We start from the raw sequence: 24,535 nt of genomic DNA on the forward strand, positions 1-24,535 counted from the left end.
GAGAGGGGGGGCAGCACGGGGGAAAGTGGGCTTGGGACCACTTTTAGCACCCATTAGCACCTTTTAGCACTCCTTGGGTGTGTTAAAGAAAATGGGAGTGCTCAACTTTAGCACACCCCTTTTAGCACTCCTGTTTGAGAGCCCAAGTGCTAAAAGGTGCTAAAAAGTGGGGTGCTAAAGTTTAGCACCCCCTCTCCAAACGGGGCCGAAGGTGTTGGGAGGTTTCCCTCCTTATAAATATGACCACCCTTCATGAAAAAGATGCACCATAAACTACTGTACGGGAAGTCCTCCAGGTTAGGGTATCCTTAGGTGGTCTATACGAGTTAGGTTTTGCCTTACACTGCTGCGCCGCCACTACAGTGTTCTCCGTTCCGTTGCGTTGGCGTGCACCGGCGAACGGGAGAGCAGGTCTCCGAAATCGGTCGTTCTTGTGATCCTGCGCCGGGAGAGGGCGAATAAGGTTTTTTTGAAGCGCTTCGCGTGACTGCTCAAGTTTGTCACCACGGCTCGTCCTCCGTCTAATCTTCGTGTCGCGGCGTACCATCGTCTTCAACGCCGGCTGCTGCAATCCGTCTGCAACACTGTCGTCGTTCCATCAGCGCTACTCGTCATCATGGCTTCCCGGTACGTGCGTCGTGATCTGATCTAGTTGTTAATATTATTTTTTGAGATCATGATTATGCTGTTTTTATTGTCTAGTATATTAGTGTTTTACATAGAATTATCTCTTATCATGATTTATTTATTTCGAAAATTAATACAGCAATTGTCTAATTAATAATGCAACGTACGCCCTCCTCGCGTGGAAATCCAACCTCGACGACCCGCCTGTGCTGTCCCCGCCCCGCCCCACCCCACCGCACGCACGGGCACGGCCACGTCGCGCTCCGCTCTACCGCCTCCGCGCGGCCAATGCCGACGCCACCACCCGCCCCCGCGCGCCTCCTCCACCTCGCGGCCCCGCTCCTCGTCGTCCTCGCCCTCGCCGCCGGCGTCGCCAATGCCGCGACGCCGCCGTCCCCGGCCGACGCGCTGCTGGCGTGGAAGTCGAGCCTGGGCGACCCGCCGGCGCTGTCCACCTGGGCGGACGCGGCCTCGCTCTGCACCGGCTGGCGCGGGGTCGCCTGCGATGCCGCCGGCCGCGTCACCTCCCTCCGGCTCCGCGGCCTCGGCCTCACCGGCGGCCTGGACGCGCTCGACGCCGCCGCACTCCCGGGCCTCACCTCCCTCGACCTCAACGGCAACAACCTGGCCGGCCCCATCCCGGCGTCGCTCTCGCGGCTGCGCGCGCTGGCCGCGCTCGACCTGGGCAGCAACGGGCTCAACGGCACCATCCCGCCGCAGCTCGGCGACCTCTCCGGCCTCGTCGACCTCCGCCTCTACAACAACAACCTCGCCGGCGCCATCCCGCACCAGCTGAGTAAGCTCCCAAAGATCGTCCACTTCGACCTGGGCTCCAACTACCTGACCAACCCCGACAAGTTCGAGTCGATGCCCACCGTCTCGTTCCTCTCGCTCTACCTCAACTACCTCAACGGCAGCTTCCCGGAGTTCCTGCTCCGCAGCAGCAACGTCACCTATCTCGACCTGTCGCAGAACTTTTTCTCCGGGCCGATCCCGGACTCGCTGCCGGAGAGGCTGCCGAACCTGCGGTGGCTCAACCTGTCAGCCAACGCGTTCTCCGGCAAGATCCCAGCGTCGCTCGTGAGGCTGACGAGGCTCCAGGACCTGCACATCGGCGGCAACAACCTCACCGGCGGCGTCCCGGAGTTCCTTGGGTCGATGTCGCAGCTGAGGGTTCTTGAGCTCGGCGGCAACCAGCTCGGCGGGCGGCTCCCGCCGGTTCTTGGCCGGCTCAAGATGCTGCAGCGTCTCGACGTGAAGAACGCCGGTCTGGTCTCCACTCTGCCGCCGGAGCTCGGCAGCCTCAGTAACCTCGACTTCGTCGACCTCTCCGGTAACCACCTCTCCGGGAGCTTGCCGGCTTCCTTCGTTGGGATGCGGAAGATGCGGGAGTTCGGCGTATCGTTCAACAACCTCACCGGCGAGATCCCACGGGCGCTGTTCACGGGCTGGCCGGAGCTCATAACGTTCCAGGTGCAGAGCAACTCGCTTACGGGCAAGATCCCACCGGCGCTCGGCAAGGCGACGAAGCTGCGAATCTTGTATCTCTTCAGCAACAACCTTACCGGCTCTATCCCGACGGAGCTCGGCGAGCTGGCGAACCTGAACGAGCTGGATTTGTCAGTGAACTACCTCACCGGGCCGATACCCAGCTCGTTCGGCAACCTCAAGCAGCTCACCCGGCTGGCGCTCTTCTTCAACGGGCTCACCGGCGAGATCCCGCCGGAGATCGGCAACATGACGGCGTTGCAAATCTTGGACGTCAACACCAACCTACTGGAAGGAGAGCTGCCTTCCACAATCTCATCGCTGAGGAACCTCCTGTACCTGGCATTATTCGACAACAACTTGAGTGGCACCATCCCACAGGACCTAGGCAAAGGGCTGGCATTGACCGACGTGAGCTTCGCGAACAACAGTTTCTCCGGCGAGCTGCCACGGAGCCTCTGCGCTGGCTTTGCGCTGCAGAACTTCACCGCGAACCAGAACAAATTCAGCGGCACGCTGCCACCATGCCTACGGAACTGCACTGATCTGTACCGTGTGAGATTAGATCAGAATAACTTCACTGGCGACATCTCAGAGGCATTCGGTGTCCATCCCAATTTGGACTACTTGGACGTCTCAGGAAACCATTTGACAGGGAGACTTTCATCGGATTGGTCAAAATGCAACAATCTCGCATCTCTATTCATCAAGGCAAACAACATATCTGGTAATATTGATGCGTCCTTCTGTAGATTATCTTCTCTGAGGTCACTGGATCTTTCAAATAACCAATTGAGTGGGGAGCTCCCAGGTTGCTGGTGGAATTTACAAGCTTTGGAAATTATGGATGTGTCTAGCAACATCTTTTCAGGTGAATTTCCAGCCTCAGCAAACGATGATTTGCCTCTCCAGTTGCTTCATGTTGGTAAGAACAACTTCTTTGGAGTTTTTCCACCGATCATTCAGAAATGCATGATGCTCAGGACCCTTGATCTTGGGGATAACAATTTCTTTGGCGATATACCGTCTTGGATTGGAACAAGTGTTCCACTTATAAGAGTTCTCAGGCTTCGATCAAATAATTTCACTGGTATTATTCCTTCGGAGCTATCTCAACTCTCTGATCTTCATTTACTTGACATAGCCAATAATAACTTCATAGGATCCATCCCGAGATCATTTGGCAACTTATCATCAATGAAACAACCAGAAAAGGCTTTCATGGAATCTTTTCAAAAGCTTGATATCCATTTGCTTGCATTGGTCCAAGAAAGTCGGGTTTCCGTGTTTTCAAGGAGGACTGAGCCCAAGAACCCTAATGATGAGTATCGAGATAGGGTTAACATATTCTGGAAAGGCAGTGAACAAACTTTTCAGAGGACTATTGAGTTTGTAACAGGTATTGATTTATCAAGCAATTCACTTTCTGATGGCATCCCCGAAGAGATAGCATACCTTCAAGGTCTCCGGTTTTTGAACTTGTCAAGAAATAATCTATCAGGCAGTATTCCAGAAGGAATTGGCAGCTTGAATCTGTTGGAGTCCCTTGACTTCTCGTGGAATGAGCTTTCAGGTGTCATTCCTCGGAGCATTTCAAAACTGTCGTGCCTCAGCATGTTAAACCTGTCAAACAATCAATTGTGGGGTGAGATACCCACAGGAAGCCAGCTTCAGACGCTTGTTGATCCATCGATTTACGGAAACAATTTGGGGCTCTGTGGCCCCCCTTTGAGTGTACCATGTTCTGATTGGAATAAATTTGGGATGACTGAAGACCGTAGAGAAGTTACATGGTTATGTTACTCTGTAATTCTTGGCTTCGTTTTTGGATCCTGGCTTTGGTTTGGAGCTCTAGTATTCCTGGAGTCCTGGAGGTTTTTGGTTTTCCAGTTTGCTGATTGCATAGGAACGAACTAAGGTTATGCAAAAAGTGTCATGAATCAAATTTTTTGTTCATATGTGAAGTAAAAATTTATGTTCAGATGTGAAACAGAAGGACATAAAGGCAGATGATGTGCCTTTTTGCTGAGAATTCTCTGGTCATAATCTTACTATTACTAATTGGAGGTTCCTTTTGAATCCTTGAGGTGAAGCCAAGATGAAAACTCTAGAAAAAAAGAGAGAAATTGTAGAAATTCTCACAAAAAAGCAAAACATCTAGCCATCAATCGGAAGACTCAAAAAATCATAGCCATTGAATCTATTATGTTTTCTAAAAATTACCAACTTATGCCGTTATGAAAATAGCCTAAAACAACCCCCTAAATCTATATCTAAATTACCCACCTCTGCCATTGTATAAACTAAACTAAAGTAACCCCCTAATCTTCATCAAAATTACCCACTTATGCCATTATAAAAATAAATAAAATAACCTCCTGAATTTGCAACTAAATTGCCCACCACTAATACTTAGAAAATAACATAAAGTAACCCTTAAATTTTCATCTATATTACCCACATATGTATGCTGTTATTAAAAATAACATGAGGTAACTCTAAATTTGAATCCAAATCACCTTAATTAAAAATATACACCAAAATATAATTATAAATCGTATATGTCTTACATTGTCGGTATATGATATAAGAATTAAGGTATATATGCATGATGTGTGTCACCATTTATAAAGATACAAAGGAAGTGATGAGAATATAGATTTCTATGTTGAAAATATAGCTCAAACCTAGGATCCATTAAACAAATTCAAGCGCATACCTGTGATGCAAAGTGAAAAGTTAAATATTATAAATGTGGATAAAAATATTATAGAGTAATTACTAACTAAAATATATCAGATGCGGATGAAGATAATAAGTATATATCTATATAAGTATTGTGTTCGAATATCTAACAAATGAGAGGTAGCTCAAGGTAATAGTTTGTTAGCATTGTGGTCTCATTTTTTCCCCATTGGAGACTCCGCATAAATTCTCATATGATGCGCTAGAAAAAAAACATAAATCCTAGAAATTTTTTAAAAAATCATAAACATCAAACATCAATCTTGTAAACTCTAATAGTCATAGTCATTGCAATTATATTTTCTAAAATGTTACCCACCAAAATATTTTAAATTAAACCATAAACTTATATCTAAATTACCAAGCTCTGCCATTGTAAAAATAATCTAAAGCAACCCCATAATTTTCATCAAATTTACTCATGCATACTATATAAACCATAACCTAAAATATCATTCTAAATTTGTATCTAAGTTACCCTCGTATATTATTATTAACAATAACCTAAAGGAAATATCTTAATCTTGATCTAATTATCTTCACGTGCAACATATAGAAAATATCCAAAAGTATGAACGTGGATGAAAAAGTGTATAGAGTAATTACTGATGCAAAATCAATCTCAACTGGACAAAAATAAGTACACATCTATATGACTACTATGTTGAAGTATCAAAAAATGATAGAGGCATCTATATGAGTACTATGTTGAAGTATCAAAAAAAGGTAGAGTAGTATGTAAATAGTTTGATTATTAGCTAGGAGTTTAATTGCTAAATAATTTTAAAATACAATAGCTTTTTTAAAAAAGTAAACTAATTATGATTCTAAATTACATATTCATGTCATTGTTAATATAGAAATACTAAGTTAAGAAATATACGCATGATGAGTGTGGGGGCCTTACTCTGAAGGTCCCCTTAATTACCTGTATTAGTCCCTAGATTAGTAGGCTAATACAGTTCTCATCACAGATTAGTATAGTAACAATAAAAGGTGTGTACAAAGGTATATATAGGTGTTCACCTTTAAGCAGCAGAGTGTGGCGTAGCCGCCCACTCCACTGGCAAAAGAGGATGCAACACTGGGAATCCTAAACCTGTACAAATAAAAGTAAGCATGAGTACACTTATGGTTGGTACTCAGCAAATTCTAATGTTGAAATCATATTATATGTAGGGGTGATCAAGAAAAGGGTATGAGGTTTGATTTTAATAATAAACCTATTTTATGCGAGGTGAGTGAGTTTTGGAAAAAGAAGAGGAAGAAAGCATATTCTTTTAAGTTGTTGGCCCTAGAGGGGAACCTTACCTCCCCTACCAGTTCCCAAGTTTTAAAGAGCACCATGGACCATCAAGGTCCCTCTGGGCCGGCTTACGTCTTATTTCAAATTACTCTCTTAGGGTCTTGGCCCCATCTTACCACACTCAAGTTATGATTTTAATCGATGGGAGCTTTGACTGTGTGGGCTCGTAACCATGAGCTTCGGCTATCTAGATAGATTTATGACTCTGCGCAGAGGTGTACACTTTACCCATACGTTTGATTAGCCTATACCTCCGCGAAAGGCGGTACTCACCTACGAGACCCGTACCCACCAGCATCTATCTCTAAATAACATTCTCTAACTCCATCCATAGGTACAACTGGGTCTGGGGTCTAAACAGGGGCCCTACTACATCCACATTTGGACACTATCCCGGGAAACAGATGCATCATAATGTGGCATACAATGCCATTAGTTTCTCTGGACCTCAACCTATGACCCATGCCGACCGGACCTGGGACTATGCGAAGATCCTGCTCCAGTCTACCTGTTGCCCACCGTGTCCTCTTAAGATGGTTTACTAGGTTCAGTTGGTGGGGTGTGAATCAAGGACTCACATGATTAGGCACTCCCAAAGGCTGTACCTTTTTGGTATGTATGGTTGCACATTTATGGGATTTTTAGCTAGAAGTGGCTTCAAGTCGTGATCGGGGTCATTTATGGGATTTTTGGCTAGAAGTGGCTTCAAGTCAAGGCAAGAAAAAGAGTAGAGGTGGGTTGCTCCTATAACCTTTCAAAAAATGCAAGTCAAGTTATTATCTTGGTGAATTTTATTATTTCTAAAAAATATAGGACAAAATATTCTCAAGGAGGTTGGTGCTAGGACTTGCCTACATTGACGTTTCCTTAACGTTTCTTAGAATGACCAGGGTGTTGACTCCTCGTCCTTCTGGATCCTCAGCTTTGGGGTGGAGCTTGGTCTCTACCGACTGGCATAGGCGTAAATAACAACAATCAATGAAACAATTCATCAATCAATACCTAGAGAATGGGGAGAAAGGAGGATGATGGACATTTAGGGAATTACCTGACATTTGAAGGTGAATTCCTAGATAAAGGGTGAAAGGTTTATTGATTATTTATAAATAAGTTTCTAAATAATTAATGGATAGATTGGTCGTATTTTTAAAAGAATTCTAAGAAATTATGAATGGATTTTCTAGGGTTTTGGACGGGCAGCATAACGGCCAGCCTTGGGCGATAATTTGAGACTTTGGATGGACAACACTATGGTTAGATGGGGTTGAGGATTAGGGTTTTGGTTGGGCATTATAACGGCTAGGTTGGTATGATATTTGAGGGTTCAATTGGGTGGCATAACGGTTATGCTAGGGGGTTATCTTGGGTTCTACTTGAGCAGCATAACGGCTATGTGGTGGAACGGACCGAAGGTTTGAGTAGATCCTTAAGGAGTTGGGGTCAGTAGGGAGTTTGTGGAATGATCTAAAGAGTAGAACTTGAGAGTTTGTGGGACAGTTGGTCTGTCCCAGCACTAGGGGATAGTATACATGGCGACAGATGCAGTCGGGCAAGATCAAGTGGGATAAAAACCAGAGAGCTTGTACGACAGACACTATTTTGTCCCGGTGCTAGGGGATAGCACACATGGCGACAAAGGGGCCGGTACAAGATCAAGCAGATGCATGACAATGATAGGGGTTAGCGGTGATGATAGGGCAGTGAGGAATAGCCGATTGTGTGCTGTTACATCACGGGTAAAGTGGCAAATGGCCGCACAGCGCGCTCAACTTCGACCTGGCCTGGCACCTAGGGTTTAGGGCACGACGGCAGGTGGAGGCGGTGTGGCATTTTTCCTAAAGAGTTAGAGCTCTAAGAGCTTAATATAGAAAGATGACATTTGGTGTACACATAATAGGGTTTTTCTATTATGCGAGAGAATGACAATTTTGGAAATTTTTAGAGAAGGAAGGACTCTAAGTAGAAATTGGGGTACACTCGGCTGGGTACGCGTAGCATTTTGGGAACGGCTGGCACAGGTGGCTGGGTTCACGGTTTACTATTTGGTGGACCCATGGTCCGAGGTCGTGGACTAGAGCGCGGGTTGAGGGGGTGGTTCACATGCACCGCGCGCATGGACCAGAGAGGAGGAGGGGTAGACAGCGGGCGACGGCGTCAAACGGCTGGGCCCGCCTGTCAGACTAAAGAGGGGAGTGGAAGGGTGACAGAGGGGAAAATGGCGGGGCACGTCACGTGCCGGTTTGGCTGGAGCCGGGCGGCAATGGGCGCTGCCGCGAGGACTCACCGAAGTACGCCGTTTCGGTGACTCCGGCCACCTCTGGCCTTGCAACCGACACTAGGAGAGAGAGGGGAGTGAGGGGAATGCGGCTAGGGTTTTGTGGCGGTGGAGAAGTAAGAGGAGAGGCTTAGCCGCGGGAAGAAAAGAAGGTTGGGGCGGCGGAACAGGGGTGGAGGGATAGAAAAGGGGGCAGGCGCCTTTTATAGGCGCGGAGGAGGGCTGGCGACGATGCCACGTTGCCGAGGCATGCTTGGCAGCCAAGGAAGAGGCGCTAGCGTGGCGAGGCGATGAGGCCGTCTGGGGGAAAGTCTCAACGGTCAAAATTGATGGCGGGCAGCGGGTGTCAGATGGTGGCACAGGCGAGGGGGATGCACCGGCGTCTAGTGAGGATTGGGCCATCCACCATTAATGGCGGGCGGTGGTGGTAGGGCTAGGGTGGTAGGCTGTTAGGCTGTCAGACGGATGAGGGGAGGATAAGGGAAATTGGGAAAGGAGCTTGGGCGCGAAGGAAAATAGGGGAGGGTACCGGCGGCGGCGCATTTTGCAGCGGCGCAAGGCAGTGTGGTGGTGCGGCGTGATGGTAGGGAAGGGATGTCGACGACGGCGGCGGCACTGATCGCGGGTGAGAGGGAGCGGGCCATGTGGGCTAGCGAGTTGGGCTGGAAGGCTAACTGTGCTAGAGTGCTGCTAGGCTGCGAGGTGCGCTGGGTCGGCTATGCGTGAGAAGGTGGTGGAGGCGGGCCAGGCTAAATGGAAGGGTGGGTCGATTGGGAGGTTGTCAACCCAACCCAAGAAGAGTTTGAGGGTTTTTCCTTATTTGTTTGAATATAGTTTGGATATCAAATTTGGAATGAATTTCAAATTTGATTTGGATTTAAGGTATAGGCTTGGAGTAGGCATGGAAATAGGAGTTCTGGGTTTAATAACTAAGATCGATTATGAACCTTAAAAGGGTTCAAATGTAATTAATATTCAAATTAATTTTGAATATTAATTCTAGGTTTCTCAAGGAAAAAGATACTTTGAAGGGATTTATTTCTAGGATTTCTTAGGGAAAGAGGGCAGGTTTTCTAAAGGAATTCAGATCCAACACATATGCCAATATTTTATGCAATGTTTATTTGTAAAATGATTTTGAATATTTTGGGAAAAGGAAGTAGGTTTAATTTAAAGAAAATTTTTAAAAAGATCATATTTTTAAATGCTCTAAAAAGCGAGATGTTGCAATGAGTGTCACTATGTTGATTATTTATACATGTATGTGAAGGAAGTGATGACAAATGTTGATTTTTATGTTAAACATGATGTATGGAGGTGCAATACAAAATGAAAAAAGTGTGAATGTGTATGAAAAAGTGTATAGAGTAAAGAACTAATTAAAAATCAGTCACAACTGGATAAAGATAAGTACACATCTATATGAGTATTATGTTGAATTATTGAAAAAATGAGATAGTAGTAGGTAAACAATTTTAATTATTAGCTAGGAATTTATTTTTTATAAGGTTTTAAAAATATTAGCTCGTGCGAGAGCACGGGTTGATGGACTAGTATAATCCAATTGTGATATTCTAGTTATGTACCAATCCAAACAAAACTAACCTCCACTTGCGCCAAACCCAAGAAAAAAAAAACCTCGTGTGCCTCTTCCTTGGCAATCCTAACACATCTTGGGCTTAATTGGCATCAAGACAAATGAGGTTGGGCTGGATAAGGCCCATTTGGTCCCCTGTCAATGAACCCGGGAAACCTATATAGCTTTCGGAAGTTTTTTTCTTACCCGACTATAAGTGTTTGAGATTCGTGCGTGCAATAGTATTTATTGGATGCATCTCCTCTCTCCCCCAATCCAAGCCAGCTCCCCCATCCAGATCCCATCGCCACCGCCACCCTAAGCTCACGCGCCACTGTGCTACCCCCAGCTCGTTGCCATCCATGTGCTGCTGCCGCCCTCGAGGACGAGGCCACGCGCGCCGCCGGCCACTTGCGCAACCGCCGGCCCCGCGGGTGAGGTCCCGCGCGCCGCTGACCCTAGGATGCGGCTCCGCCCACGCTGGCTGCGTCAGCCCGCTTGCTGCCTGCCGAGTGAGGTGGCCCTACCGCACCCAAGGTTGAAGAAGAAGAAAAAAATGTTGATTCGTGTTTGGCAAAAATGTTGAACCCAGTTTATCCAAAGGTTGACATTCACAACGAAAAATATTGAATGTTGTTTTTTGTTGTAAAATGTTGATCTCTATTTTAAGAAATATTGAATCTAATATTTTGAATGTTGGTCTAACTTTCAAAAATGTTGAATCTAGTTTGATGAAATGTTGAATCTGGTTAGTAGAAGTGTTGATTTGAATTCCTAATTAAGCATAACTAGTCCATCAACTTGCGCTCCTGCACGGGCTAATGTTCTTTAAAACTATTATATTTAAAAATTATACTCCTAACTAATAATCAAAATTGTTTACCTACTACTCTCTTATTTTTTTCAATACTTCAACATAATCTGTCATATAGATATGTACTTATCTTTGTCCAGTTGTGATTGACTTTTAATTAGTAATTACTCTATACACTTTTTCATTCACATTCATACTTTTTCCATTTTGTATCGCACCTCCTTACATTGTGTTTAGCATAAAATTCAATATTTTTCATCAATTCCTCACATACATGTATAAATGGTCTAAATGGTGACACTCATCATGTGTATGTACTTTAACTTAGTATTTATGTAAGAACAATGATATAAATAGGTAATTTAGAATCATATATTAGTTTACTTTTGGATATTTTTGTATTAGGAACATGAAGATAATTAGATTAAGATTTAGGTGTTTACTTTAGGTTCTTTTTACTAATGACATACGTGGGTAACTTAGATACAAATTTAGAATGGTATTTTAAGTTATGTTTTATATAATGATATGTATGAGTAAATTAGATGAAGATTATGGGTTACTTTAGATTATTTTTATAATGGTCGAGCTCGGTAATTTAGATATAGGTTTAGAGTTTATTTTTAAATATTTCCATAATGACAGTGGTGGTAATTTTTTAGAAAATATAATAGACCAATGACTATGATTATTAGAGTTTACAAGGTTCATGTTCGATATTTCTTATTTTTGTGAGAATTTTTAGAATTTATCTTTTTTCTCTAGGAACTAATGCAGAGTCTTCAATGAAAAAAATTGAGACCGCATTGCTACATAATTATTACTTTGAGATACCTCTCATTCGTTAAATATTCGAACACAATACTTATATAGATATATACTTCTTATCTTCATCCAATTGTGATAGATTTTAGTTAGTAATTACTCTATAATATTTTCATCCATATTTATAATCTTTAAATTTTCACTTTGCATCAGAGGTGTGCACTTGAATTTATTTAATGAACCCTAAGTTTGAGCTATAATTTTAATATAAAAATCTATATTCTCATCACTTCCTCTATATCTTTATCAATAGTGACACACATCATGTGTATATATCTTAATTATTATATCATATACCAATAGTGTAAGAAATAGACGATTTAGAATCATATATTGATGTATATTTTTTAATTAAGGTGATTTGGATTCAAATGTGGGGAGTATTAGTGGTGGGAAATTTAGTTACAAATTTAGGGGGATTATTTTAAATATTGTTTATAATGATATAAGTGGGTAGTTTTGATGAAGATTAGGGGGTTACTTTAGTTAATTTTATATAATGGTAGATGTGGGTAATTTAGATATAGATTTAGGGGTTACTTTTGGCTATTTTGATAATGGTATAGGTGGGTAATTTTTTTTTAAAAAACATAATAGATCCAATAACTATGATGATTTTAGTCTACCGATTGATGGTTAGATGTTTTGTTTTTTTTGAGAATTTCTGAAATTTCTCTATTTTTCGTGAGTGTCTGAATCCTAAATCACCTGGAGGCTTCAAAAGGATGATCCATCTTTTGTTTGCACAAGCCATACAGGAGCCAGCCCCCGGATGAACCATCTTTTGTCTGCAGAGCTTCGCGTCCATCTGCCGGACGCGCGCCCGGATGGTGTTCGGCGGAACGCCTCACCGGCGGCGCGCCCGCATTTCTCATGGAAAAACCCAAGGCGCGGCGCTATCGGACGCGTCTGTTGTGCTCGCCGAAATGACGAAACGGCTGGGGAAAGTGGGTGCGGAAGGGACCGAGGAGCATCGGCTCGAGCACGGCCGGGTCATCCTCATCGTTCTCAAGGTACTTCTCCCAAAAACTCCCTTGTGCCAAATTAATTTCCTTTTCGCTTTACATTACATGTCGTCGTCCTATGCTATGCGAATGAGATTGCAGCTGCACTTGCACAGATTTGTTTGCGCCCCGTGTCTGAAACAGGGTGCGTGCACTTCTTCCTTGACTCGGTACTGGCGTCGTTGCTCTCGCTTTCCTTTGCGTCCCCACCCCGGTCTTGCCGGCCATTCCACTTCCAGTCCAAATGCCGTGTTAGCCATGCTCCATGTGCTCCGAAATTCCACGACGACCGCAAGTCCATGGTCGTCGTCAACCACCTATCACCAGTTACTTAATCATACAAGTGGCCTCCAAACCAGAAGACAAAAAGTAGAAAAATCCACCCTAGTCGGTCCCCAGGACTCAAATCCAGAGCCAGCCATGGCAGAGCACGCACAGGGCTCCCGAGCCCTTCTCATCTGCCTCTGCCTGTGCCTGTGCCTCCTCCTATCATCCTCGGAGCACCTGGCGATGAGCATGGACCTCGACGACGACGACTTCTTCGACGACAGCTTCTACGACGAGGTGGCACCGGCACGGCGCCTATATGATGAACGAGGCCTCAACGTTCTGAACAGCAACACTTCCTCCAACAGGTCCGGTGCGGCCTTCTGCAGGCTGCTGTCGCTGCAGATACTGGACCTCTCCAACAACCAGCTCACCGGGGAGCTACCGGACTGCTGGTGGGAGATGCAGGCCTTGCAGTTCATGGACCTTTCCAACAACTCTTTCTCAGGTCAGATCCCTGAAGCCCCTCCGACCCACAACTGTTATCTCGAGTCGCTCCATCTTGCCGGCAATGGCTTCACCGGGGTCTTCCCATCGGTCGTCCAGGGCTGTGAATCTCTAGCCACTCTAGATATTGGGAACAACCAGTTCTCTGGTACAATTCCTCCCTGGATTGGAGGTGAAGATCGAGCTCTGAAAATTCTTAGACTTAGGTCGAACAATTTCACTGGTGAAATTCCTCCGGACTTATCGAAGCTTCCGCAGCTTCAGTTGCTAGACTTGGCCAACAACGGCTTGACAGGACCGATCCCAAGAGAGTTTGGGAAATTAACTGCCATGAGGAATCCGATAATTAATTCCACAGGATCGCTAGACGGGTCCACTTATCAGGATAGAATTGACATAATCTGGAAGGGGCAAGAGCTGATATTCCAAAGAATTCTTCAGCTCATGACGGGTATCGATTTGTCAGGCAATTCACTGTCTCAATGCATCCCAGAAGAGATAACCAATCTTGAAGGCCTTCGATTTCTAAACTTGTCAAGAAATAATCTGTCCTGCGGTATTCCTAAAAATATTGGTAGTTTGAATGTTCTTGAGTCCCTTGACCTCTCATTGAATGAACTGTCAGGAGTCATTCCTGTAGGCTTGAGTAATATGGTATCCCTCAATACATTGAATCTCTCAAACAACCATTTATCGGGGCAAATACCCACAGGGAATCAACTTCAGACCTTGAATGACCCATCGATTTACAGCAACAATCCTGGGCTCTGTGGACCTCCTTTGGATATTCCCTGCACAAATGCTTCACCTGCACTGGACAAGAAAGACGGTAAAGATTGTGACCAATGGCTGTACTACTGTGTGATTGCTGGAATTGTTTTTGGATTTTGGCTATGGTGTGGGATGATCCTTTCCATTCCAAAGTGGAGACATTCTGTTTTCTTTTTTGTTGATCGCATGCAATACAAGGTTATGCTAAAGTTGCAGCCCATCGATCAATATCTTTCCAAAGAAAAGAGTGATCCACTTCTGTAGATGTGCTTTCTACAAATGAATCAAGCTGAAGAATGAAGTATACTACGTTCCCTATTGTGCATTGCAATGCAATCTCTTATTTCTCCCGAAGTACGGCAGGAGATTTAATTTGCTGCCTTTGTATATTATAAGGTGTAATACTGAGAAGATATCCAAAAGCATTCTCTTCAACTGTCATATAGCAATTTCAATACATATATACGTGCTCCTTTCTTATATGTTTTTTAGCAGAGGAACAACAAATTCTTATTTTAATGTACTTGGTTCGAGCCTACTACCGCTATGAAAAGACCATCTACACGAAACTATTTTCAAGAAGTGGTGGATATATCCGCAATCCATGCAGGGAAAACTTTGGCTGGGAGCTGCTCTTCTGTCGTCTAAAATATTCTGAGAGAACTCGTCATGCACAACCAAATTAAAAGAGTAACAAAAATAAAGTGAGGAAAGGATAGTCTAAGCAGCACGGATACGGATACGCGTATCGGTATCAGAAGGATACGGATACGCGGATACGGCAATTTCTTAAATAACCCGATACGCGGATACGTTTTAACTATTTTATTAATAAATAGATAACAATGCATATTAAATTGCAAAATAGATATTCAAGTTCAACAGATAGACATTTAAGGTCTATTACACTCAGAATAATATGATAGCAGGTTTTTATTTAGGAAATTAATAAAAGGTAGTAGCAAACTAGCAATATAGGATAAGGATAGCATCAAGCCATCAACATCAAGTTTCTTCCTCGATTTCCTCATTCTCCTCCACACTTTCAACCTCAAGATCACCCAATCCAAATGATATAGTCTGCAAGTCAGGCTCATCAATGGAGAGGTCAGCAACTTCAAGAAGACCTACACCACTAAGGGAATCAAAAGAATCTCCTCCGACATCCCACATCCTTGTCTCTCCTGTCTTGTATGCATCAGTTCTTCTTGACAAATGCCTCATATTTGAGTGCACAAAGACCAAATCTTCAGCCCGCTCAGGAGTTAAGGCATTTCTCTTGACACTATGGATGAAGCTATATGTGCTCCAGTTTCTTTCACAGCAAGAAGAGGAGGCCGGTTGGCTCAGCAATTTTAAGGCCAAACTCATCAATAGAGGGACAGATTGTCCATGATTTGTCCACCAAGTCATTGGGGAAACAGCCCATCTATCATGTATAGAATCAGGATCATTGAATTCTTCTGAACAACTAGAAAACCTTGAGTATTCTTCCTTTACTTTAGCCAACTCTTGCGGTATGTGAAAGAACTTCTTGAAGCAAGTCATCCTCATTTGTGATACCTCCTTATTCTTGTGGGGGGGGGGGTAGTCGACCAGCACCTTCTTCAAGCCACTTGTTGCTGTAAAATCTGCATTTGGCAATTTAGCATTACAATTTAGAACATGAGCAACTGAAAAAATAAAGGGCAAAGAATCTGAATTCTGAACTGTATAGTGTATACTGTATAGTGTTACCTTGGATTGAGTGAATGAGCCAAACAATGTAGTGGATTATTGCCTTTTGTCCACCTAGCAATCAATATATCATGAATAACAGAGTAGAGGTCTGACTCCTCATTTGGTTCCTTCCCTTCATACAGATATATCTCTTTCTTCACTTTCTCAATCATTGAATCCCACATCTCATAGATTAAGTGAAGACATGGGGTGTCGGTGTCCGCAAAGCGTATCATATCATAGATAGGAGTAGTGATCCTAAGAATGTAATCTACATTGCCCCACCAGACATCACTTAGTATTTTTTCCTTTACATGTTGGGCAGTTGAAGCATCCTCTTTGTAGATGCTCCATTTGTCACTAATCACTATGTGTTGGAGAGCTGCTTTTACCTCAACAAACCGTTTTAGCATACATACAACTGATGCAAATCTTGTTTCAGCAATAGAAAGCAACTTCAAATGGCTGAACTCATTGAACATGGAAAGATGCATGCCATGATTCATTATGAAATTCTTGATCATACTAGCCTCAACTTTAACATCATGTATAAATTCTAGTTGTCCCCAAACATGCATATCCTCATCAGTAGGTGTCCTTGGCAGTTTAGGTTCACATATATTTTTCATAGCAAGGTTGAGAGTATGCACTACACAAGGTGTCCAAAATATGTGATCATTTTCAGCTTCAATTAAAATACCCGCACCTTTGCAGTTTGCAGCATTATCTGTGATGATTTGTACCACATTTTGTCGACCTACTTCATCAATAATAGCCCTCAACTTCTCAGCAATATATTCTTTTGACTTGTATTCTCCGTCACAATTGTCAGCCCTCAAAAACATTGGAGCTTTCTCAGAAACAGCAATGAAGTTGATGATTGGCCTCCTCTGAGGATTTGACCAACCATCACTGCAGATTGTGACCCCTTTCTCTGGCCATGTGCTCTTTGTACTCTCCAATAGAGTCTCTATGTGCCTTCTTTCTTGCTTCAGGAGTGATTCCCTAGCCCTGTTATACCCAGGGATTGTGTAACCTTGCAAATTGTGGCTGCAAGCAAATGCAAAAGCTTCTCTAAAATATGGGTTTCTCAAAAAGTTGAAAGATATCCCTCCAGAATACATTGCTCTAACAATTAAAGCATCCAAGTGCTTGCGGTCTTGCAATGTCCAAGATTTTTCCAATATAGAAGCAGGTCCCCTCTTGTTCTTCTTGTTGTAATTGGCTGAAGAAGGAGCTACTGGCAAAGCAACGGTGCGTGTCTTTGCTCTTTCCACCAGCTCCTTGCACCTTTCCACTTCCCTCCTCATCTCACTCAGCATTTCATATGAAACCTTCGGACATTTGCTAATCCCCTTCCCTTATTTCTGCAGCAAATGAGCTTCAACTCTAGTGTAGCTGCTGCTTTTTTCCAATGGACAATAGTTGCATCTCCATAAAGCATTTCCTCCACTAGCTTTAGGCCTCTCTAAAATGGTGACATGATCCCACAGCGGAGCCTTGATATCAGTTGCTTCTCTGGATCCAGATCCCACACTACCACTAGCAGTAGCACTACCACTACTTGCACTACTCAAATTTGGAGATGCCATACTGGTCGACAATGAACATTGGACAAAATCAATAAGGCTCTAATCAGTAATCAGGAAGGGGTAATGGCCTTTGGCCTAATGGGGCAGGCCGGCAGGGTGCACTGGCTCTAAATCGGATTGGGGAGGGAGAGGAACTCACAGGCATGAGTGGGGCCAGGGGCTCGAAGAACTCGCAGGGGGCTAGGGGCTCGGCGGCGTTGCAGCCGGCCGTCGCGGGGGGCCGGCCGGGCGCAGCTCCTCGTCGCCGTCGCGGGGGGCCGGGAGCTTCTTGTCGCCGGCGAGGGCGGAGGCTGGCCGCCGGACGGGAGGCAGAGGCGGCTGCGCGTGTGAGGCAGAGGCGGCTGCGTGTGAGGTGGTCAGGAGTAGGGCAAAGGAAGATTGGGTGGTGGTAAGTTGGGCTGGGCCGTATCGACTGGGCCGAAACGTTTCCATTCCTTAGTTTCCGGCCCAAATAAGCAAGGATACGCCGACACGCCGCGGATACGTATCCCGACCGTATCCCAGGCGTATCCGTATCGGATACGCACCTTCATTGCCGTACCCGTGTTTCTGAGAGGATAGTTTCTCTTAAAGTTGTTGCTTCGCTCCCTCCGCCCTAAATTACTATTCATTTTAGCTTTCTAGATATATACATTTTGATATGCACCTATATGCGTACTATGTCTAGATACATAGCAAAACTTATGTATCTAGAAAAGTCAAAACGAATAGTAATTTGGGACGGAGGGAGTACTATACTAGCAAGTAGGCCGTCCAAGTAATAAAGTAAAACACCTAAGTTGACTACAGACTAATTTTCATAATTGACGATCTTGAGAATAATTTCATCATCTATCAACCAGCTCTACCAATACGTTTTCCTAGTTCTTGTCTTTGGTATTAGAACCGGTGAAATTTGAGGTTCTGAAACTGCTGGGCTTCTGCACACTGCACTGGCATTCATCAGTCATCACAACTGGTAGTCCTTTAGCTTGCTTACTGTGAACTGTCTAAACATTTCAGAAAGACATGCCTGAGTGTCCATTGATATCTCTTGAGGCACTGATCGCATGGAAGGCGGCGATTCAGGATTTGCCTACTAGCAAGCAAGCACCATCCGAAACAATGAACTCAATTCCTTCTGCAAGGTCGCTTGTTGACGATCCAACAGCTTTTCTAGTATGTCGTCGAGTGACGGATCCTCCTCTTTTGAAGAGAAGATAGCTGGCACGGAGACCAGGATGCTTCCCCATCATCGCCTCTAGAGCAACAACTCCAAGCTGTATACATTACAATATTACATTTCTATGCGAACCTCATTGTGTATGCCGGATTATGCAAGAGTAAAATCAGAGAGCTGCCACAAGTTAGAATGCTGTGTCGAGAGACATTATTATCAAGCAAAGAGACTGAATGAGAATGAAAATCTCTGAACTATTGCTTTTTCATATCATGAAGACATTATTCTCTGTAAGCCTAATTGCAAAATGTTGTGCTGCATGACTAAGAAGCAACTGCAGGATTAACCTGGATCGTGGCCAACTAGCCATATGATCCTTCTACAGAAGTCCAGTTTGTGGAAGTAGACCCAGGCAGCCAAAATTCTAATTCCCGCGGTGTGGCCTGGTCTGTGTGAAGCCACGGACAAAAGCCGACCAGTTCCAAAGTTGATCAAAACTTAAATCAGATAAACTCCAAATGCAGTAAAACCTTGCAGGCATCCAAAACAAACATATTCCAACAAATCAATTTTCCTCAAAAATTTTTTGCCACATTTCAGAAGATGTTATGACTTATGAAGGTGAGGAAAAAAAAAGTTGAGGGATGGATCATGCCTTTTTTTTTTAATGAGGACCATGCCTAGATAGTCATGTGCGATGTTCCCTATGTCCTAGGAACTAAAAACTCTAAATTTTCCTCGAAATCAATCTGAGCAAGTCTCGCGAAAATTCACTAGGCGAGGCTAAAACAGGGCAAACCAAGGAAATCCCCCAACTAGGACTTGTGGTTCGTATTACTAAGATGCATCAACAATTCCTATTAATATTCTTTCGTTGTATCCATCAGCATTTCTTTCTAACTTCAATGGAATTGTTGATGCAATATGTACTCGAAGCTATTCAAGCAGTGGCACATATGAGTCGTTACCCATTCAGGGAAAAGTCTTCTTATTCGCATGGAGAAGAAAACTGAAACTGATTTCAAGGACACTTCTCTTACAGTTCTTGCTTTTCTACTATCTTACAGTTACATGCTTTAGCCCTTCATGGGCGAAAAAAGAACAAAAGCACAACGAATTTGAAGTATGCTAACTTCAAGTACATACGGAATTTTGCCATTGACTATCTTCAGAATAAGCTCACTATCTATCAACAAGTTAAACCAATACGCTTTTCTAATTCGTCTTTGGCATTAAAACTGAGAGAAACTTACTCCTCTCAAACAGCATTCTACAAAAAACAATTGCTGTGCAACTTGTGCATGAGTGCATCATCCGATTTCACTTGTTGAGCTGCACATCTTTGCACAGGCAAACATCACTTCTGGTAATCTGTTAGCTTGCTTACTGTGATCTGTCGGAACGGTTCAGAAAGACATGCCTGAGTATGCGCTGATATCTCTTGAGCCACTGATCGCATGGAAGGCCGTGATTCAGGATTTGCCCGTGTGCAAGCAAGCGCAATTCTCACGACAAACACAATTTCCTCTGCAATCTCCCCCATTGGAGGATCCAACCGCTGGTCTAGTACGTCCTGGAGTAACAGGTCATCTTCTTTTGAAGCAGAGATAGCCGGCAGGGAGGTTAAGAGGTCACCAGGATGCTTCCCCATCATCACCTCTAGAGCAACTACTCCAAAGCTGTACACATCACATTTCTCTGTGACTCTCATTGTGTATGCCAATTCTGCAAGAGTACAATAAGAGCTGCCGCAAGTCAGTGTGCTGTATCACAAAATATTATCTATCAAAGTGTCCGAATGAGAATGAAAATATCTGATATTTTGATTTGTGTGACATTATTTTTCAGCACTTGAAGGGATGTTATGTTGCTGAAGTCCTTAATAGTTCAGATCATATGTAATACTTTTAAATCTAATGTACAAATTGTATGCTACATGGAAAACAGATGCAAGTTTAACCTGGAGCCATGTAGCCATATGATCCTGCTACAGAAGTCCAGTTTGTAGAGGCTGACCCAAGGAGCTTTGCCGTGCCAAAATCAGATAACCGCGGCTCAAATTCTGACTCAAGCAAGATATTATTCACAGTGGTGTCCCGGTGAACAATTGCTGGGTTGCAGTCATGGTGCAGGTAGGCCAGGGCATGGGCAACCCCTTGGACCACCTTCACCCTCATGCCCCAGTCAAACTTCTTCTTGCCTTCCTCACTATACAATGTCTTTCCCAAGCTGCCCCTTTCCAGGTACTCATACACTAGGTACATGTAGTCTCCACTTGTGCAGAAGCCATGGAGCTTGACAATGTTCCGGTGACGGACCTCTGTCAGTGCCTTGATCTCATTCTCAAAGCTCTTTTTGCTCGCTTCCGATATGTCTCCTGTCTCAGCGACATGGAAGCGCTTCACCGCCACGACCTGCCCACTGGTGAGCTCGGCCTTGTACACGCTCCCAAACCCACCTTTCCCAATGCAGAAGGATTCATTGAAACTGTCAGTGGCATTCACGATGTCGAGGAACGTGAATTTGCCCTCCTTTTCCCATATCATGCACTCATAAGGATCACTTGTGCTCGCTTCCAACACTTTCTGTTCCCTGGGTCTCCTGCAGCATGATAGGATGAGGCAAGCAACAATGGCTGCCAACAACACTGCTCCAACTACTGAGAGAACTATTTCAATGACTGTTCTTTTGCGATGCCCTGAAGAGGCGTTGCGGTCGCAAGAAGGAATGCCTTGCACATTGCCACAAAGCCCCAGATTCCCAATGTAAGCCGCAGCTGAAGAGTTCTGGAAAGCACTGCCTGACGGTATCTCACCAGTGAGCTGATTGTAAGAGAAATCAACCGTCTCTAGGCTCGACATGCGAGAGAAGCCTGCTGGAATCGAACCGCTGAGCTCATTGCGTGACAAATTCAGTTTCTGTAGGTTCATCAGCTTCACAAGATTTGAAGGAATAGGACCAGACAGTGAGTTGCTGCTCAAATCAAGCACAATCTGCAGCTGAACCAGGTTACCGAGCTCACTTGGTATCTGCCCTGACAACTTATTCTTGCTCAAATCAAGATAGGTTAGTGAACCAAGATTGCTAATGCCCACCGGTATGGTCCCGTTAAGCATGTTCCCTGAGAAATCAACCTTCTGCAGTTTGGAATTGTTGCCCAAACTTGTCGGAATCGGCCCAGAAAAGGAGTTATGGCTCAGATTGAAATTGAACAACACGCTGAGATAACCAAGCTCAGGTGGAATGACTCCTGTCAAGTTATTCCCAGCCAAGCTGAGGTCCTGCAAGCTTGTCATGCTCCAAAAAGCCACCGGAATGCCGCCTGATATGCGGTTGCCATCCATGTGCAGGCGCGTGATATTGGTGCATTGCCCCCAATCATCTGACAGTCGGCCGGTCAGCTTGTTCCCAGAGACATCCAGGTAGTCCATGTTGGGGTGCACCCCAAACACCTCCGAGATGTCGCCGGTGAATTGGTTCCCCTCCAGCCGCACCCGATACAGCTCCGAGCAGTTCTTCATGCAAGGCGGCAGCTTGCCACTGAATTTGTTGTGGTTCGCGGTGAAGTTCTGCAGCGTGAAGCCGTTGCAAAGGTTCCGTGGCAACTCGCCGGAGAAACTGTTGTTCGCGAAGCTCACGTCGGTCAATGCCAGCCCTGCGCCGAGGTCCGGTGGGATGGTGCCGCTCAAGTTGTTGTCGAACAATGCCAGGTACTGGAGGTTCCTCAGCGATGAGATTGTGGAAGGCAGCTCTCCTTCCAGGTGGTTGGTGTTGACGTCCAAGATTTGCAACGCCGTCATGTTGCCGATCTCCGGCGGGATCTCGCCGGTGAGCCCGTTGAAGAAGAGCGCCAGCCGGGTGAGCTGCTTGAGGTTACCGAATGAGTTGGGTATCGGCCCGGTGAGGGAGTTCACTGACAAATCCAGCTCGTTCAGGTTCGCTAGCTCTCCAAGCTCCGGCGGGATAGAGCCGGTAAGTTTGTTGCTGAAGAGAAACAAGATTCGCAGCTTCGTCGCCTTGCCGAGCGCCGGTGGGATCTTGCCCGTAAGCGAGTTGCTCTGCACCTGGAACGATATGAGCTCCGGCCAGCCCGTGAACAGCCCCCCTGGGATCTCGCCGGTGAGGTTGTTGAACGATACGCCGAACTCCCGCATCTTCCGCATCCCAACGAAGGACGCCGGCAAGCTCCCGGAGAGGTGGTTACCGGAGAGGTCGACGAAGTCGAGGTTACTGAGGTTGCCGAGCTCCGGCGGCAGAGTGGAGACCAGACCGGCGTTCTTCACGTCGAGACGCTGCAGCATCTTGAGCCGGCCAAGAACCGGCGGGAGCCGCCCGCCGAGTTGGGTGCCGCCGAGCTCAAGAACCCTCAGCTTCGACATCGACCCGAGGAACTCCGGGACGCCGCCGGTGAGGTTGTTGCCGCCGATGTGCAGGTCCTGGAGCCTCGTCAGCCTCGCGACCGACGCTGGGATCTTGCCGGAGAACGCGTTGGCTGACAGGTTGAGCCACCGCAGGTTCGGCAGCCTCTCCGGCAGCGAGTCCGGGATCGGCCCGGAGAAGGTGTTCTGCGACAGGTCGAGATAGGTGACGTTGCTGCTGCGGAGCACGAACTCCGGGAAGCTGCCGTTGAGGTAGTTGAGGTAGAGCGAGAGGAACGAGACGGTGGGCATCGACTCGAACTTGTCGGGGTTGGTCAGGTAGTTGGAGCCCAGGTCGAAGTGGACGATCTTTGGGAGCTTACTCAGCTGGTGCGGGATGGCGCCGGCGAGGTTGTTGTTGTAGAGGCGGAGGTCGACGAGGCCGGAGAGGTCGCCGAGCTGCGGCGGGATGGTGCCGTTGAGCCCGTTGCTGCCCAGGTCGAGCGCGGCCAGCGCGCGCAGCCGCGAGAGCGACGCCGGGATGGGGCCGGCCAGGTTGTTGCCGTTGAGGTCGAGGGAGGTGAGGCCCGGGAGCGCGGCGGCGTTGAGCGCGTCCAGGCCGCCGGTGAGGCCGAGGCCGCGGAGCCGGAGGGAGGTGACGCGGCCGGCGGCGTCGCAGGCGACCCCGCGCCAGCCGGTGCAGAGCGAGGCCGCGTCCGCCCAGGTGGACAGCGCCGGCGGGTCGCCCAGGCTCGACTTCCACGCCAGTAGCGCGTCGGCCGGGGACGGCGGCGTCGCGGCATTGGCGACGCCGGCGGCGAGGGCGAGGACGACGAGGAGCGGGGCCGCGAGGTGGAGGAGGCGCGCGGGGGCGGGTGGTGGCGTCGGCATTGGCCGCGCGGAGGCGGTAGAGCGGAGCGCGACGTGGCCGTGGCCGTGGCCGTGCGTGCGGTGGGGTGGGGCGGGGCGGGGACGCGGGGTGGAGGGAGCGCGTGGTTTGTCTTGAGCTTGCTCGCTCGCGGCGTTCACGGCTGGCTGGTGGGTGGCTTACGGAGCGTCGGTCAACGGGGTGGGTTGACTAGCGAGCACATGGGATTTGTCTTCGCGGATGGGAAGCGAAGGGGCCGTGGGCGCCTTGCATTTTTGGTCATCAAGTGTGACAGCCTGTGTGAAACTGTTGAATTGTGATGCCAATCCATCCATCTCGAAGAAACAAATTTTCTAAGTTTTGACAAGAAACAGGAAAACATGTATGTGGGGGTAATTCCCTTATTCTACGGTTATTAAAAAAATAAATAAAAGTCGATTAATTTGGAGGTCGTAAAACTTCTATACTTAGTAAAAAGTAAGATAATATATATTCAGCATAAAAAGGCGTCAGTTTTTTTCGCACTCAAGGAACTTTTAAGGTGATCGATTGACAACGTACCCAAAAGAGTTAAAAGTCAAATTATTTTTTCCTGAAGACATTATTCTACTAAAATACTTGTACACCGATGGAC

The 24,535-nt window shown here is 46.0% G+C and overlaps 4 protein-coding genes across 4 annotated transcripts; 2 read left to right on the forward strand and 2 right to left on the reverse strand.

Moving 5' to 3' along the window:
- Nucleotides 1-837: 837 nt before the first annotated feature.
- Nucleotides 838-4,147, forward strand: LOC117835916 (uncharacterized). The gene is made up of 2 exons (XM_072291052.1): nucleotides 838-2,842; nucleotides 2,927-4,147. The coding sequence occupies exons 1-2, from the start codon at nucleotides 916-918 to the stop codon at nucleotides 4,030-4,032; spliced, it is 3,033 nt and encodes a 1,010-aa protein (XP_072147153.1). The 5' UTR covers nucleotides 838-915; the 3' UTR covers nucleotides 4,033-4,147.
- An 8,864-nt stretch (nucleotides 4,148-13,011) lies between these two features.
- Nucleotides 13,012-14,685, forward strand: LOC117837928 (uncharacterized). Its single transcript, XM_034717746.2, has one exon. The coding sequence runs from the start codon at nucleotides 13,081-13,083 to the stop codon at nucleotides 14,467-14,469; it is 1,389 nt and encodes a 462-aa protein (XP_034573637.1). The 5' UTR covers nucleotides 13,012-13,080; the 3' UTR covers nucleotides 14,470-14,685.
- Nucleotides 14,686-15,210: 525 nt separating this feature from the next.
- Nucleotides 15,211-17,234, reverse strand: LOC140221116 (putative transcriptional regulator tpeD). Its single transcript, XM_072290439.1, has 2 exons — nucleotides 15,986-17,234; nucleotides 15,211-15,836 (listed from the first exon to the last, which is right to left on the reverse strand). The coding sequence occupies exons 1-2, from the start codon at nucleotides 17,232-17,234 to the stop codon at nucleotides 15,211-15,213; spliced, it is 1,875 nt and encodes a 624-aa protein (XP_072146540.1).
- Nucleotides 17,235-19,646: 2,412 nt separating this feature from the next.
- LOC117837927 (uncharacterized) lies at nucleotides 19,647-23,992 on the reverse strand. The gene is made up of 2 exons (XM_034717745.2): nucleotides 20,636-23,992; nucleotides 19,647-20,400 (listed from the first exon to the last, which is right to left on the reverse strand). Exons 1-2 carry the CDS (start codon nucleotides 23,922-23,924, stop codon nucleotides 20,033-20,035), a joined length of 3,657 nt encoding a protein of 1,218 aa, XP_034573636.1. The 5' UTR covers nucleotides 23,925-23,992; the 3' UTR covers nucleotides 19,647-20,032.
- Between the last annotated feature and the right edge of the window lie 543 nt (nucleotides 23,993-24,535).

Source organism: Setaria viridis, chromosome 9 (genome assembly GCF_005286985.2).
Source record: "Setaria viridis chromosome 9, Setaria_viridis_v4.0, whole genome shotgun sequence".
Taxonomy (NCBI): domain Eukaryota; kingdom Viridiplantae; phylum Streptophyta; class Magnoliopsida; order Poales; family Poaceae; genus Setaria; species Setaria viridis.

What these genes read in the sequence shown, in the direction of transcription:
- LOC117835916 (XM_072291052.1), top strand. Translation starts at nt 916, where the DNA reads ATGCCGACGCCACCACCCGCCCCCGCGCGCCTCCTCCACCTCGCGGCC. An exon ending in CAAGGCAAACAACATATCTG is followed by an intron (nt 2,843 to 2,926) that starts GTAATATTGATG and finishes GGGAGCTCCCAG; the next exon opens with GTTGCTGGTGGAATTTACAA.
- LOC117837928 (XM_034717746.2), top strand. Translation starts at nt 13,081, where the DNA reads ATGGCAGAGCACGCACAGGGCTCCCGAGCCCTTCTCATCTGCCTCTGC.
- LOC140221116 (XM_072290439.1), bottom strand. Translation starts at nt 17,234, where the DNA reads ATGAGGAGGGAAGTGGAAAGGTGCAAGGAGCTGGTGGAAAGAGCAAAG. An exon ending in GATTGCTAGGTGGACAAAAG is followed by an intron (nt 15,837 to 15,985) that starts GCAATAATCCAC and finishes TGCCAAATGCAG; the next exon opens with ATTTTACAGCAACAAGTGGC.
- LOC117837927 (XM_034717745.2), bottom strand. Translation starts at nt 23,924, where the DNA reads ATGCCGACGCCACCACCCGCCCCCGCGCGCCTCCTCCACCTCGCGGCC. An exon ending in ATATGGCTACATGGCTCCAG is followed by an intron (nt 20,401 to 20,635) that starts GTTAAACTTGCA and finishes GTACTCTTGCAG; the next exon opens with AATTGGCATACACAATGAGA.